This window comes from Oryx dammah, unplaced genomic scaffold (assembly GCF_014754425.2).
Source record: "Oryx dammah isolate SB20612 unplaced genomic scaffold, SCBI_Odam_1.1 HiC_scaffold_2, whole genome shotgun sequence".
Lineage (NCBI taxonomy): Eukaryota > Metazoa > Chordata > Mammalia > Artiodactyla > Bovidae > Oryx > Oryx dammah.
The window spans coordinates 49777411-49793474 of NW_024070186.1; the positions used below are offsets into that span (position 1 = coordinate 49777411).

Genomic DNA, 16064 nt, shown 5'->3' on the forward strand with positions numbered 1-16064 from the left:
ACCGACTCAATGGACATGGGTTTGGGTAAACTCTGGGAGTTGGTGATGGACAGAGAGGCCTGGCGTGCTGCGGTTCATAGGGTCACAGAGTTAGACACGACTGAGTGACTGAACTGAATGCTTTTTTTTTCACATCTGTCAAACCCCGATTCTGAATCTGAAAGGATAATTTTGAGTCACTGCTTTATCTTTTGTCAGTGCTCCACCCACCTCTAAGTCATTATAACTGTATTGACAGTGAGTCAGGGTATAAAAGGAGATTCGATCCTCTGTTTTCAATGATATAGTTCAGAACATGGGCTACAACATAGATTTATTCTGCATTCTGGCAAACGGGTTCCATTATGAATACCCAAACCCTTCCCTTCAGGTCATTCTACCTTAAACATACTGGGTACTTCATGAATATTTGCTGCTACAAAACCCAGAATGTTGAACCCATGAACCAAACGTCAACTTTTATCCAAAAAATTACTCTGGAATGAGTTACCCTATGAGGTGTGTCTTACTGGCAGAGCTTTAAGCCAAGGAGGAATCTCCAGTCTCCCTACGTTTGACCCAAAGACCCGAAACGGCCCCCCGGTATATCCAGAGCAGGTGCCTCACCAACTGTAATGTCTCAGTCACCTGGGAATACTGAGCAGGGCAGGCTCTGAGTCTGCAGGTCGGGGCAGCGCTGAGATTTGGCATTTTAAGGAGCACCCTTGCTGGCAGCAATCAGCAGCGCCTGGTTCCCTGGTCCCCAAATCACATGTTCAGCAGCAAGGCTGTAGAGAATAGATGGCCTTGGCTGTTCTCCAGGCAACTGTCTCCAAGGCCAGGCCTGCTGGATCATGCCACACCCACCTCTAGAGAGCTATTTTCCTATCTGCTCTCCTCCCGACGCTGTTCACATGTATAAACACTCATGCTCCATGGCTCTGAGGGCCTGGCACTGAGCTTATAACTTCTGTGAGTGAGTATGACATCAGACCCACCGTGGGGAGACAATTAAACCAACAGAGAGACATCACCCAGACCTTGTATAAAGTCTGAGCACACAGTATTCAACATTTAGTATTCACTTTCATTGGCTTTACCTTGATGAAGGATTCATTATTGGTTGCTACGTACACTCGGAAAGACAAGGACGGGTTATGGTCGATGGCTTTGTACAGAATCACCGCCCCGTGGTGGAATACCGTCTCTTCGCTTTGAATAACGGGTCCCACAGGAGAAAGAGAGCTCACACGCCATTTGACGTGGGTTGCAGAATGGTCCACAGTATATTCTAATGAGGCCCCAGTACCTTTAACATGGAAGACTTTGAACGTCATGTTGGCATCTCGGTCTGTTAACACAGGAAGGTGAGTTAGTGTTCTGGGCACTGCATGCGTTGCACACAGACTCTCACACGTCCACACATGCACATGCCAATTAAACTTTTAGCAAACAAGTACTCACGACCCAAGCAGAGGGAATGTGGAAACTGAATGGAGGTAAGACAGAGCGGGTCACATTTAACATCAAACAAGGGTCCACCAACGGCCCAGGGCTTCTCAATGAGGTCTGAATATTTGCTCCAGGACAAGACGCAATACTTGATATCAACTTTCCTGTTAACCTCAAATATCAGACCAGTCTCCGTGCACTGGTAAGTTCCCTCTCCATCCACTTTCAGCCTGCATTGGACAGAGAAGAACACCTGTCAAGTCTTGATGTTTGTTTAGGAGAGGATTTCTTTAAAAAAATTTTTTTAACTCATTTTTTTTGTTGTTGTTTAATTTCACTCAAAAGCACTGAGGGAACTCCATAACATTTTGAAGCAGCATCACAATCAAAGAAAGCAATCTAAGGCTTTCCCTGGCAGCTCAGTAGTAAAGAATTCTCCTGCCAACGCAGGAGACACAAGTTTGATTTCTGATCCGGGAAGATCCCACCTACCTCGGAGCAACTAAGCCCATGTGCCACAGGAAAGTAGCCCCCACTCCTCGCAACTAGAGAAAAGCCCGCACAGCTACAAAAACTCGGCACAGCGAAAACAAATAAATAAAATTATATATATATATAAAAAGACAACAATCCAAGAAAGAACATAAAATGTGTGAAGTTAAGTTATGCTGTTTTGTGTTTCCCCAACTTGGGGTTATTTTTACATAGGCAGATAAATTACTAAGGGTGTCATGTCTCCTGTATTCCCAATGACTCACAAAAACTGTCCTCGGGAAAGAAGCCTGGGGGTCACCAGTTCATTGTGTTTCTGGAGAAAAAGCACAGATATAACACATAAGTAAATGTCATTTTCTTAAATAAAGCAAATTAAAGAATCATCCTTTATAATTAAAAACATACTTACATTTTCAGCATTACAGTGTTCACAGTGAGATTGGATCTTATTAGATTCTAAATGATAGAGAAAAAAATTTACTTACAGGAATGTGACTGGCATTTTCAGACAAAATTTTTTTGACAAATATATATGATATGACCATATCACAAAATCCAAAGATATAGGCCCCCTCAGCAATAATGAGACCATTTTGGAGAATGTAAGTTCATACCTGAATTATAATGCTGTGTGGGCAATTCTTTATCCTCCCATTCTTCTACTGTAAAAGATATTGTCACACATGTATTTGCATAAGTCAGTCACAGGGTAAACCAGTTAACCCCCCCTCCCCCTGACACCCAGCTTCACACCAGTAAGAACTTTGTGCTAAATCACTTCAGTCGTGTCTGACTCTTTGGGACCCTATGGACTGAGGCCTGCCAGGTTCGCTGTCCATGGGATTCTCCAGGCAAGAATACTGGAGTGGGTTGCCACTTCCTGCTCCAGAAGATTGTCCCAACCCAGGGATTGAACCCGGGTCTCCTGTGTCTCCTGCACTGCAGGCGGACTCTTTACCATTGAGCCACCAGGCAAGCCCAACAGGAACCTTAAACGTATATTAAACATCTCTTTGAGTGGATTCGGTAATACATGACACATTCTGCTTGTGAGTCTCGCTGCAGGTATAAGGCAGCAGTCCCCAAACTTTTTGGCACCAGGGACCGGTTTCACAGAAGACAATTTTTCCATGGACGAGGGGGTGGGGGTGGGAGGGGCGCGGGTTGGGATTATTCAAGTGCATTACGTACTTCATTTCTATTTTTATGACATTGTGATATATAACGAAATAATTATATAACACATCACATGGCAGAATCAGATCATCAGGCATTAACGTCTCATAAGGAGTGGGCAACCTAGATCCATGGGCAGTTCACAGTAGGGTCTGTATTCCCATGAGAATCTTGTCCCACCGCTGATCTGACAGGAGGTGGCACTTAGGCAGTAACGCAAGTGATGGAGAGCAGCTGTAAATACAGATGAAGCTTCACTTGCTAGCTCACCGCTCACCTCCTGCTGTGTGGCCTGGTTCCTAATGGTACTAGACAGCGGCCCAGGGGTTGGGGACCCCTGGTATAAAGCAGGAAAATAAGCTTCCATGTGAAAGTTTCCATGCACCCCACTTTGGCACATTAAGTCTTTAGCTGATCTTCTGACACTGAAACAATAGTTCTCTCATCTCACACAGGCACAGGGTGAACAGGATACATTAGAGAAGAAAAGAGGGCAAGGCCTCACTCTTACCCTGAGCAGACGCTTCCTCGGTGGAAGACTCTCCTAGTTCCCCATCTGTGGAGACAAAAAGAGCTCAGGGCACAGGTGGTCATGGACGAGCTCTTCACCAGTCACTCCTCAGCTAGACCAGTGTCTCAGCTGGACAGCCGCAGGCCCCAATGAAGAGTCCCTCAGAGTGGTCAGAAGTCGGGAACTAAGCCGGAGTTGTTATCCCCAAGACAGAGCCTGACTGGTATCAGCCCTTCAGGTTAGTTTAGGTAGAGATCAGCGGAGCAGTAAGAGAGGAACTGACATCTGACTTTAGGCATGTTTAAGCTGGAACTGTCTTGTAAGAGTCTCTGATTTAGCATGTGGCCTCTTTCCATCGGCTCCCCACCACTCGCCTCTGGTCTGCCTCCCTGCATTTACTGCCCTCCAGTCACTCTGAACCACTCTCCACACCAAAGCATGCTCCTGCCTCAGGCCCTTTGCACTCACTGTCTCCCAGGCTGAATATTCACATTGCTCACCCAGTCACATCCCTGCCATCTCTGCTCAAATGTCACCTTATCAGAGAGGCTTTCATGACGTCCCACCCCTCTCCCACAGCAGGGCCTGCCTGACACATCTCTTCCCCCTTTCACTTTCATCAGGGCACTGCTCACCACCTCGCACATGATAAGCTCAGTGTTTCTGCTTCCTGTCTCTCCCCACTAGAATGTAAGTTTCACAAGGACTGAATCCCAGGGCCTGGTAAGCGTTCATTTTCTGAATGACTAGAAATCACAGAACACAAAAGTACATTATGAAAGGGAACAGTGGTGAATTTTCCTATTATCTACACTGGCTACTAGTTGCATGAGTTTAGGCTCTTTAGTTACGTACGAAATCTTTGTCTATTACTTTCCTCATCTGTCAAATGAGAATTAATGTAGTACCACTCTCCAGAAAGACAGGAAATTAAATTATAGGTAGTTGACTCATTGGAAAAGACTCTGATGCTGGCAGGGATTGGGGGCAGGAGGAGAAAGGGATGACAGAGGATGAGATGGCTAGATGGCATCATTGACTCGATGGGTGTGAGTCTGAATGAACTCCGGGATTTGGTGATGGACAGAGAGGCCTGGCGTGCTGTGATTCATGGGGTCCCAAAGAGTCGGACACGACTGAGCGACTGAACTGAACTGAGGGATTGCGCCTGGCACTCAGCAAGCAGTCAGTGAGTGCTAGCTATTATTTTCCTATGGTGATGTGTGAAACTCAAAAACATGAATAATTCTGAAGCAGACAATAACCTTTCACTTGGGAGACGACCTAATGTGTTGAATACTTGGTTTTATATTTGAAAGATCTGAAGAACCTTTGGGAAGATGAGTCCCATTAGTAAGACAGGCATCTTGAGCATACATGGAAGGTCCAGGCCACCACCAATGCCCAGAAGCAGTGGACCCCTTCTCTGCACCCCCAGGACCCTGGCTCCAGTCCTTGCTACACAAGCTGCCTGCTCTCAGGACATTACATGGGGACCAGGGGTTGCAAGATAGAACCAGATTTAAAAAACAGCATTAAAATGAAATGGAAAATAGAGACTAAATGTATTCAGAATTTTGGACTCAGAATACCATAGATCTGAAGGTTCTGAAACACCGATCCAAGTCCTGCACCAGAAAATCTTTCAATCCTATTCCACAATCGCTATCCTAAAAAGCATCACAAAATTCTTATTATTTAATGACTATCATCTACACTGCATTTCACCCACATCCCATGTTTTTGTGTCTTGTGATTTGCCTGGGAGCTGAGAAAATGAAAGTTATTAGAGTAGCCTAACCGCCCAGCACAGTCTCTCACCAGGTCTTCCCAGCCAAAGCAGAGAAACTGATGCACTTCTCTCCAATACATAACTCTTGGCTTCTCTTTAATCCATGCGATTCAGGTGACTTCAGGGCTCAGAACAGAAGGTATATCCAATCAGAAGGCCAGTTGGCCCACCCACAGAGAAGCAAGCATCCCAGGGTAGCCTATTAGGTCCTCCCATCTGACCTGAGAATAGAGGTGAATGGGGGGTATCTTTTTGACCTCTTCCCCAAGGTGGAGGATAAAAGGTCTTTTAACAAGGAGACTAACCTCTGGGAAAGGCAGGGCCCTGTGGACAGCCCTGAACATCCAGGTGTCTCATATGGCCAAGGGCCAGGTCCAGCAGCTCCCTGACCTACATGTGCCCTGTCTGACAGCACTGACTCCAGCCTCCCATCCAGATCTGAGCCTATCTTGAGGCTTACGGACTCCAAATGCCTTCCACCTGGTTGCCACCCTGACGAGGCCCTGGGCCAACCTGGCTGCCAGGACCCTGGGGGCCCTGCCTCTGGATCCCTGTCTCCATGGTCATTTACTCAGTTATTAACCAGGGACAACAAAGAACAGATCCCAAGACACAGCCTCTGACTTCATTTCTATTCTAGTCCAAGCTACGGAGGCTGGACTTCTGATTGCATTTAATTGGATGAAATAATCCTTATTATGTATAAGGAGGACTGGAAGTAGGAAGGCTGGCATACATTATTCCTTATGGGTATCAGATGGTGACATCTACTGCACGAGTGTGATACAGAAATAACTACAGGTTCTTATCTATACACAACATGGCTGCAAGGAGCTTACAGTTACCTTCATGGGTTCCCCACTGGGAAACTGCAGAGAGAATTAGATTAAATACAGGACTTCTGAGTGAAAAGACTTCATTTATTTTAAAATATTATAAAGACACCCCCCTGACTGCCTTGTTAAGTATTTGTGTTCATAAGCAGATTATATTCTAAGAACTGGGAGGGAAAAAAATCCTAAAGCATAATAAAATCAGTTAAAATAAAAGCTTAGTCATGCAACTTAAGTATTTCACAAAACTTTAGACCAAAAGCAAATTTTATATTTAGAATCTATGTCTTTAAAGTGGTTTCATGACTCAAGATGTTCATAAACAGCCAGAACAGCAAGCCAGAAACTTTAAACCACAAATGGTACCACATTTTCAGCAGTGAACAGTCTAGTCTGTGATTAACTGTGAGCAGTGCCCACCACGGGAGGAAGCAGAGGCTGTGGCTGTAGATTTTGGTCAGTCCCTCAATCTCTTCTCCTCTGGGAACCGCAGAGCAAAGCCGCACACGCAGAGTCTTGGCATCAGTGCAGACCAGGAACACACCCCTTGTATTCCAAGTGTACTGAGCTCAAATTTTCAAAATGCTTATTCATTTCCCAGTGTTGAGCCCAATCTGACACAGAAAAAGATCACGAACAAGCAACTTGCAACTTAAAAATCTCAAAGCCTATCCTTCTTTCTTCCTTTCAGTAACAAAAAAGAAAGTCAGAGTAAGGAAGGATATACTCACTTGTTTTTTCTGGTTTTGCCTCCTCATTATCTACAAAAAAAAAAAAAGGTTGAAATCATGTCATATGAAATTCATATGACAACTAAGAAAAAAACACACAGGCTAATGGAAGAATAGGTAAAGTGTCTGCCTCTCACCAATAGCAACCATTTCCTGTCTTTCTTCCTCAGCTCATCCTGTTTTGCCACTTTACTTGCCAACTAGAAATTATTTACCATGTAAGTACTTTTTGGTACTTCACCAAAAGGACACTTGTAATTACTATGTCCTCAAAGCAATATCAGTGACATGGGCTTTACATTAGAATAAAAATAAAGGTGTCCATGTTTAACTAGAATTCTGTTATTAAAGAAAAACATACACAGATAACTCACCAGATTCAGCTTCAGAATCGCTCTCAAAACTGCTGTCCTCACCTTAAAAAAAAAAAAAGGATACACAGAAGCACACAATGAATAAAAAAGTAGGAACTATTTTTTAAAATTATACATATAATAAAACAGACCCAAACTCAACCAATTTCCTCCTTTTACTGCATTCTCACTGAGTCCCAAACTAGTCTGGTTTACGAAAAAGAAGGCTTATCTTTCTTTGGAGCTGGATGAAATATACTTTAATTACTTAAATATGAGCCCAAATCATACTCTGGCTGCAATAACCACTTTATTTGGGTGTCATCCAAGTCTCATCCAGCCTGGCCTGCCTCTACTGCTCCCATCTTGCCTCTGCACTGTGCATCTAGAAGGTTCCATGCACAAGTTCAATGATACAACAGTGCAGAAATCTATAATGCAAAATGCCATTTCCCTGAAGCACCCCAAGAATGTTCCCTCCTTTTCCTCACCCCCAACTCAGCCCGTCTGTCCACTGCAATCAGGCTTCTGTTCCCAGTTAGCTTGGAATTCTTTCCCCAGTGTACCCAAAGGCCCACTAACCCCAGACCCATGGGACAGATCCATAGTTCCCAGAGGTAAGGGCATCTACCAGCCCTTCCTGTCCACACAGCTCTCCCATCTATTCGGGTTCTCCACCTACCTCTGCGTGTCTTCCATCTGCCCTACTGTGCGTGCTTCGTGCTCAGTCGTGTCCGACTGTTTGCCACCCCATGGACCGTAGCCCGCCAGGCTCCTCTGTCCATGGGGATTCTCCAGGCAAGAATACTGGAGTGGGTTGCCATGCCCTCCTCGACGGGATCTTCCCACCCATCGATCAAACCCCAGTCTCCTGCACTGCAGGCGGATTCTTTAACATCAGAGCCACCAGGGAAGCCCACCCAACTACTAATACCCAGGCGGCCCCACTTCCCACACACACCCAGCCTTCTTTCTACCTTGAGAGCCCCATAAGGACCTATCACCTACCTCCCAAAGCGGACTCCAACACCCACCTCCAAGGGTGCCCTGACCTGTTCCTGACAGACCAGACAAGCACCAAGGCACCTCTCTCTCCCTCATCCACCCTCTTCAGCTGCTCCTCCTGCTTCACCCTGCTTGGGATCCCCTGAGTAAGTATGTGGAAAGCTATTAATACGATTCTCAGATCTTCCCTTGATACACACACACTACCAACCAAAACCAAGGACGGGCAATAGCTATATGGAGGAAAGAAAAGAGTTGATAATAAAGATGAGAACAATAATAGAGCAGCTAAGAGCAGCTTTTCTAGGGTGTTCACCATGTGCCAGGCACTATACAGTATATATACTTACTCATTTACATGTATTGATTAATTACCTTTATGTACTCATTTTGCACATCTATATTTACATATATTTATGTAAGAGCTTTACATATGTTAACACATTAGCCCTCACAACTGCCCAATGAGGCAGGCTGAGGTCAGTTAATTTCCTTATGTAAGACCACCACCACCACCCGCCCCACTACCCCTATTCTCCAACCAGGGAGTTGAAGCTAAGATATCAACTCAGGTAGTCCAGCTTGAACTTGCATTCTTAACCATGTTGTTTCACTTGCAAACATGCTTCTTATTGCTTCAGCAGTTTAACACCCAGGAGCTGGTGATGGATAGGATGAGTGGGAAGAAGGGGAGGAGGAGGCAGGTTCCTACATGAGATGATACCTGAGAGGAAGGCGAGGCACTGAAGCAGGGGCTGGGAGATCAAAAGTGGTAAGACACGACCTTGGTCCTCCAGGGCTCGAAGCACAGAGCAGTGGTTCTCAACCTTGGCTGCACACTGATGCCACCTAGGGGGCTTTCCACACACACACAGCCATGCCTGGGATTCTGGCTTTCTTAGGGGGCACTGATTAACTAACCGGGGCTAGCATTTTTGGTAAAGGGCCCCAGATAACTGGAATGTACAGCCAGGGCTGAGAACCATGGACTAAAACCAACCCACCATAATCACTTCCTCGTTCCCCCAGGTGTACCCAGCGTGATTACCACTCCTTCCTCCAAGTCTCAGACACGCCATCCCATTGCCTGGATAGCCCTTCCCCTGACCCCACCTCCAGACCCCAGGGTATCCATGAGAAGCCAGCCCAAAGTCACTTCTGCTGACCGACTCCCTCTGCCGCACCAAGTCAGATGAGAAGTGCCTCTCTCCGATCCATTCGTTTACCCCTCTGTCAAGCAGTGGCTGCTTGCTGAGCTGTTGGTGCCTGAGCCCTGGAGGACTGAGGCCATGTCTCACCACCCTGATCCCCCCACACCCATCCCTAGATGCTCCATGACTGATGAATGTGTGAGTGAACAAATGCTTTGCCCAGCTTTAAAGAGCCGAGCAGCCCCTACCACATCTCTACTCTGCCAGTTCCCTCGCAGTCTGGGACTTCTGCGTGTATGTGTGTGCGCGCGTGCGTGCTAAGTCGGGTCCAACTTTCTGAGACCCCATGGACTGTAGCCAGGCTCCTCAGTCCATGGAATTCTCCAGGCAAGATCTCTGGAGTGGGCTGCTGTGCCCTCCTCTAGGTGATCTTCCTGACCCAAGGATCGAACCTGCATCTCCTGCATTGACAGGTGGGTTCTTTACCACTAGTACCACCTAGGAAGCCCCTAGGACCTCTGCAGGGATGTAATTCTGCCTGGACCAGCCCCAGGTGAGGCCCACCTTCTGCTCCAGGTCCCTGGGAAGCAGAATCTGGGGCCATCCCTTCAATTCACCTTCCCTCTGATTTGGGCCCTAAGACTCCTTATTCTATTTCTGCTTCCCTGCCCCCTCAAGCCCCCAGGACCATTTTTCTGTCTCATGGCACATATTTGAGAACTAAATAAGATATCTGTGAAGAGTGACCAGCCCGGGGCCTCTTACACAGTAGTCACGATGTTTAAGGGGTAGAGATTTTTACTAACAGGTCACACTCCTAAACTCTAGTGACAGGCCAGCCCAAGCCTGCTACCCCCAGCCCTAAACCCTCCCCACGTTTGCGAAGGTTAGAGCTCTGGCAGCAGGATCCCGGTTTGGGGAAGCTAGCATGCAAACAGCCCCCAACTCTGAGTTTCTTTTCTCTCATTTTCTCATCCTGATGGGTTCCACCTTCACCACACCCAGCTGTCCTGAATGCCAGCCTAGATGCAGACAAAACCTACACCCCTTTGACCCATTTCATTCCACTAAAAATAGGCTAAACTTTTAAAAATAAATCTTAAAAAAAAAAAAAATGAAAGGAAGGACAGAAAGGTGAGAAAGGGGAACAGAGGAAGTGTGGCAGCAGGCAAACTGAAATCCCAGCAGGCAAACTGAAATCTCCAGGCTAGAAAGCCCGGTCCTCAGCAGTGAAAGTGTGGAGTCCTAACCACCGGACCACCAGGGGATTCCCACCTACACTTCCTGACCAGCCTCCCTTCGTCCAGCTGAGAAGGCTTCACCCCACTCTGACCTGAAGTGTCTCTCCCCCAACTTGAGAATCTGAATTACCTACCATACTCTGCATTCAAGCATTTTTAACTCTCAACTTCAGACAATGCTGAAAGCAGCAGGCTTTCTCTCCCTTCCTTAGACAGCGGTCCTTGCACAGTCTCCTTCTAATCTTCATTTTGGTTGCATATTACGAAACCATCTTTCTCCTACTTTTTTATTTGACATTAAAACCAAAGGGTACTTAGCACAACTTTAGGGACCAATCTTCTTTAGTCATTAGCAACACGGAAACCTCATAAAGATAACTGATGTAATCATCAAACCAGTACAAAATTACCTTGATGAAAAAGGGAAAAATATACTTAATCTTCCAGATATAAAGATAAAAACTCCCATCTGGCAACAAGATTGCCAGGTGGCCCTGTTTTCAGAAATGACAAGGGCAGGAAACAAATTAGAGGGACAACTTTTGCTACTTGTCTGTCCTAAATATATTCTGTTGCACATAAACCTAGTCACAGGAGTAAATCAAGCATGCAAAGACCACAGTCCCAGAAAATGGTTTGAGACAAACGGCCCTGTGATTTCTGTGATTTAAGTTTTTTGAGCTTAAGTTTTTTCAAGAAAACATGGATTTTTTTTCCTGGATGACAAGCTTTGAATTTTTTTCTTCTGATATAACTTTTTTTACTTTTCTATAATAACCTTGAGTGAGTGAGTGAGTGAAGTCACTCAATCGTGTCCGACTCTTTGCAATCCCATGGACTGTAGGAGCCTACCATGCTCCTCTGTCCATGGGATTTTCCAGGCAAAAGTACTGGAGTGGATTGCCATTTCCTTCTTCAGAGGATCTTCCAACCCAGGGATCAAACCCGGGTCTCCCACATTGAGGTCCACACACTACATAATTCAAAGTGTACAACTCAATAGCTTTTCACATATTCACAGTTCTCTGGTGGCTTCAACGGTAAAGAATCTGCCTGCAATGAGGGAGAACTGGGTTTGATCCCTGGGTTGGGAAGATCCCCTGGAGGAGGGCATGGCAACCCAATCCAGCATTCTTGCCTAGAGAAGCACCATGGATCAAGGAGCCTGAAGGGCTATAGTTCATGAGTTCGCAAAGAGTTGGACATGACTGAGCAATTCAGCAACAACAACTGTACATCCATCACAACAATCAATTTTTCATTTTAAACATCCCCTAAAATCCCCTGTACATTTTAACTACCACTTTCAATCTCCCCATTCCCCCTAGACCTAGATAACCAATACTCTTATTTCATGCCTGCATAGATTTGCATATTCTAGACATTCCATAAATGTCCAGATAAATCCCATAAATGGAATTACATAACAGATGGGCTTTTGTACCTGGCTTTTCTCACTGAGCATGTTTCCAAGGTTTCACCATGTTGTAGTATGTATCACCACTTCATTCTTTTTCATGGCTGAATAATATTCCATTGTATGGTGTTATAATATTGAATTGTGTCCCCCAACAAAAACTTCATGTTTTAAGTCATAACCCACCTTAGAATATGACCTTATGTGGAGATACAGTCTTCACAGAAGTATTTACTTTTACGTAAAATGAGGTCATCAGGGTGGACACTAATCCAAGACGACTGGTGTCCTTACAAAAAGGGGAAATTCAGACCCAGAGACACACCACAGGGAGAACATCATGAGATCATGATGATGGCTACCTACAAAGCCAGGAAAGAAATCTGGAACAGACCTTCCCTCCTAGTCTTCCAAGAGAACCAACCCTGCCAACCTCCTGACTCAGACATTTAGCCCCCAGAATGTGAGAGAACATACTTCTGCTGGTTAAGCTCCCCAGTCTATGGCACTTTCTTACAGCAGTCGCAGCAAACAAACACAAATGGGTGCACCACATTTTGCTTATGAGTTTAAAACTTGATGGGCTTTTGTGTTGTTTCCAACTTTTGAATATCATGAATAATGTTGCTGTGAACATTCATGCACAAGTTCTTTTGTAGAGATATGGTTCCACTTCTCTTGGCTATATACATGGGAGAGAAATTGCTGGGTCAAATGGCAATTATCTTTAACTATTTGAGGACTACCAAACTTTTTCCCAGGTGGTTGTGTCAATCTACATTCCTATCAGCAGTGTGGGTGGGTGTGGGTGTTCAATCGTGTCTGACTCGCTGTGACCCTATGGATTGTAGCCCACCAGGCTCCTCTGGTCATTTTTTCCAGGCAAGAATACTACAGTGAGCTGCCATTTCCTCCTCCAGGGGATCTTCCCAGCCCGGGGACTGAACCCACATCTTCTGCATCCCCTACACTGCAGGAGGATTCTTTATTACTGAGCCACTGGGGAAGCCCTCCATCAGCAGTCTCAGTTCAGTTCAGTTCAGTTCAGTCGCTCAGTCGTGTCCGACTCTGAGACCCCATGAATCGCAGCATGCCAGGCCCCCCTGTCCATCACCAGCTCCCAGAGTTCACTCAGACTCACGTCCATCGAGTCAGTGATGCCATCCAGCCATCTCATCCTCGGTCGTCCCCTTCTCCTCCTGCCCCCAATCCCTCCCAGCATCAGGGTCTTTTCCAATGAGTCAACTCTTCGCATGAGGTGGCCAAAGTACTGGAGTTTCAGCTTCAACATCATTCCTTCCAATGAACACCCAGAACTGATCTCCTTTAGAATGGACTAGTTGGATCTCCTTGCAATCCAAGGGACTCGCAAGAGTCTTCTCCAGCACCACAGTTCAAAAGCATCAATTCTTCGGCGCTCAGCTTTCTTCACAGTCCAACTCTCACATCCATACATGACCACTGGAAAAACCATAGCCTTGACTAGACGGACCTTTGTTGGCAAAATAATATCTCTGCTTTTTAATATGCTGTCTAGGTTGGTCATAACTTTCCTTCCAAGGAGTAAGCATCTTTTAATTTCATGGCTGCAATCACCATCTGCAGTGATTTTGGAGCCCCCCAAAATAAAGTCTGACACTGTTTCCACTGTTTCCCCATCTATTTCCCATGAAGTGATGGGACCAGATGCCATGATCTTAGTTTTCTGAATGTTGAGCTTGTGTATGAGGGTTCAAATTTCTCCACATTCTTGACAATTCTTGCTATTATCTTTTTCATTGTAGCCACCCTAGTGGCTCTGAAATGGCATATTTCTGTGGGTTTGAATTGTATTTCCCTGAAATAATATTGAGTATCTTTCATGTGCTTATTGGGCATTTGTACATCTACTCTGGAGAAAAGATTTTTTAATCCAAAGGTCCTATGCAATCCAGCCCCCACCTGTCTCTACAGACACACTTTGGCCCTGCCACCCTTCCCCTCGCTCTCTGATTCCAGTCATGTGACCTTCTTCAGTCTCTGCAAACAAGCGCTGTGCACTTTCCCCACATGGGGACATTTACATTTACACCTGCAAGTCTTTTGAACTCAGATAACTCTCGTCCCCACCTTTGCCCTGTTACCGTAATGCATCCTTCAGAGTTCAAGTCAACCATCACCTCTTCAGGGAAACCTCCCAGGACTACCTCAGCCAAGTATCCACCATCTGGTTTGGCTTGCAGAGGACCCTGTATTAGGTTAGTGAAACCAATCTAGAAAATGGTCCAGTTGCCCCATCAGATAAATTCTCAGTTTCATTAAGCACAGCTTCATCACTGAATTTTAAGTTACTGATTTCACTAGGCTACGTAACCATGAAAGTTTAAAACTTAATCAGCTCTTTCAAGTAGAAAGATGAAAGTTCCTATCTTTCATGCAGATTGCTTGAAGTAAAACAGAAAAATTAATTGTTATTTATCTTGCGATAAATTTGTTATTTTATAAAAATTTCATTTGGGCATTTACCAATGTTAATCATATCTCTTTCTTACCTGATTTAGAGTCCCCTGAAGTATCTAGGTTGGGGCTGAGGCAATCTAAATTTTGAGAAAGAAATCAAGTTTAGTAGTATAAATACCAGGATAAAATAGAAGATTGTGTTCGTTTTTGTAAAAACAAAATTGCTAAACCAAAAATAACAGAAGTATCCTCTTCTATAAACTGAATTACCTCTTTAAACCGCAAGCAGCACTGCAAGTCAAATTAACACCCAGTTACCAATGGTAAGCAAGGCCATATTCTTAAAGGAAAAAAGATTTAGACCAAGCAACCTTAAGCCTTTTCCAAGAGAAGGCGAACAGAAAGCCAATAAACTTTATAATGACCTTCGGTTGGGTCCCTGGCAACCTCTTAGTTCTGTGCCAAAGGAGTGGCACTCTTTGATCAACTTAGCTCTTCTCTCAAAACATCCCTGGTGATTAAGTAACTTGACACCAGAAAGGGAAAAAAAGCACCTGGTTTTAGATTTTGTAACTGAAGAGCAGACGATGGTGTTACTATAGAAAAGACTGAGTCCTTTCCCACTGAACAGTCAACTCAAGCAAACAACCATCACTGATTTAGTGAAATGACACAGACAGGTTAGAGATGAGGATCCAGATAAGCTGGGACAAGACTAGGGAGGACCTCAAACGCAATTGCGAAGAACTGGCCTTGGGGGGTGTTTCTCCTACACGGAATGAATGGAGATGCAGAATTACATGAGTGCTTCAAGCTGAAATGGGCCATGGTGTTCCCAAAGATGCTGGTGCACTTTGGGCGGGGGGTACTGTTGTTCAGGATGCATTAGACTCCAGAGAGTCTAAAACTCTGCTGCAGAGATTCAGCTATGAAGTGATAAGAGCCGAGGCCAGTGTAGGTGCATGGGAATGGAGATATTATAGTAAAGGAGAAGAACGGGTAACTGTTGCAGAAGTTACCAACAACATCAACTAGAGCAAGAGTATTTCTGTGTAGGGAAGGACTGCCACTTAGTTACCATGCCCCTCATCTGTATTTATGCCACGCTCAATTAGATGGCTCATGGAACAGGACCTAGCACTCTTCCATTTCATTTGTCTGGAACATTCACCCATGCCAGGCTGGTGAACAGAAGGGGCTCGATTACTGGTTGACTGCTTCCCCTCGGTGCAGACAGAGACTACTGTCCCTTCACTGACTTACTGTCCACCGTGTGATAGGCACTCTGCAGAAATTAGGAGAAAATCCATGTCCTAGCCCCTAGCATGTGTGAGGATAAGGAAGGACCATGCAGTAGACAAATGAAATTAGGACAATATGAAAGTAAGGAAGGCACCAGTACTTTGCTGGTCAGAGAGAGAAATTGAGAGAAGGGACTCAGGCCTCAGCAACCCCTAAACCTAGACCATGACCTTCTTTTAACAGCAGG

The 16064-nt window shown here is 45.2% G+C and overlaps 1 protein-coding gene across 1 annotated transcript in view; it reads right to left on the reverse strand.

Annotated features, from left to right (window-relative positions):
* Positions 1 to 16064, reverse strand: part of LOC120881593 — a 114642-nt gene that overhangs the window by 13087 nt on the left and 85491 nt on the right. Inside the window, exons 8-16 of the mRNA XM_040265308.1 lie at positions 14668 to 14712; positions 7344 to 7385; positions 6970 to 6999; positions 3614 to 3658; positions 2541 to 2588; positions 2336 to 2382; positions 2190 to 2239; positions 1444 to 1661; positions 1080 to 1330 (exon numbers count right to left, since the gene is read on the reverse strand). Of these exons, the coding sequence (XP_040121242.1) occupies positions 1080 to 1330; positions 1444 to 1661; positions 2190 to 2239; positions 2336 to 2382; positions 2541 to 2588; positions 3614 to 3658; positions 6970 to 6999; positions 7344 to 7385; positions 14668 to 14712 (776 nt within the window). The remainder of the gene's footprint in view (positions 1 to 1079; positions 1331 to 1443; positions 1662 to 2189; positions 2240 to 2335; positions 2383 to 2540; positions 2589 to 3613; positions 3659 to 6969; positions 7000 to 7343; positions 7386 to 14667; positions 14713 to 16064) is intronic.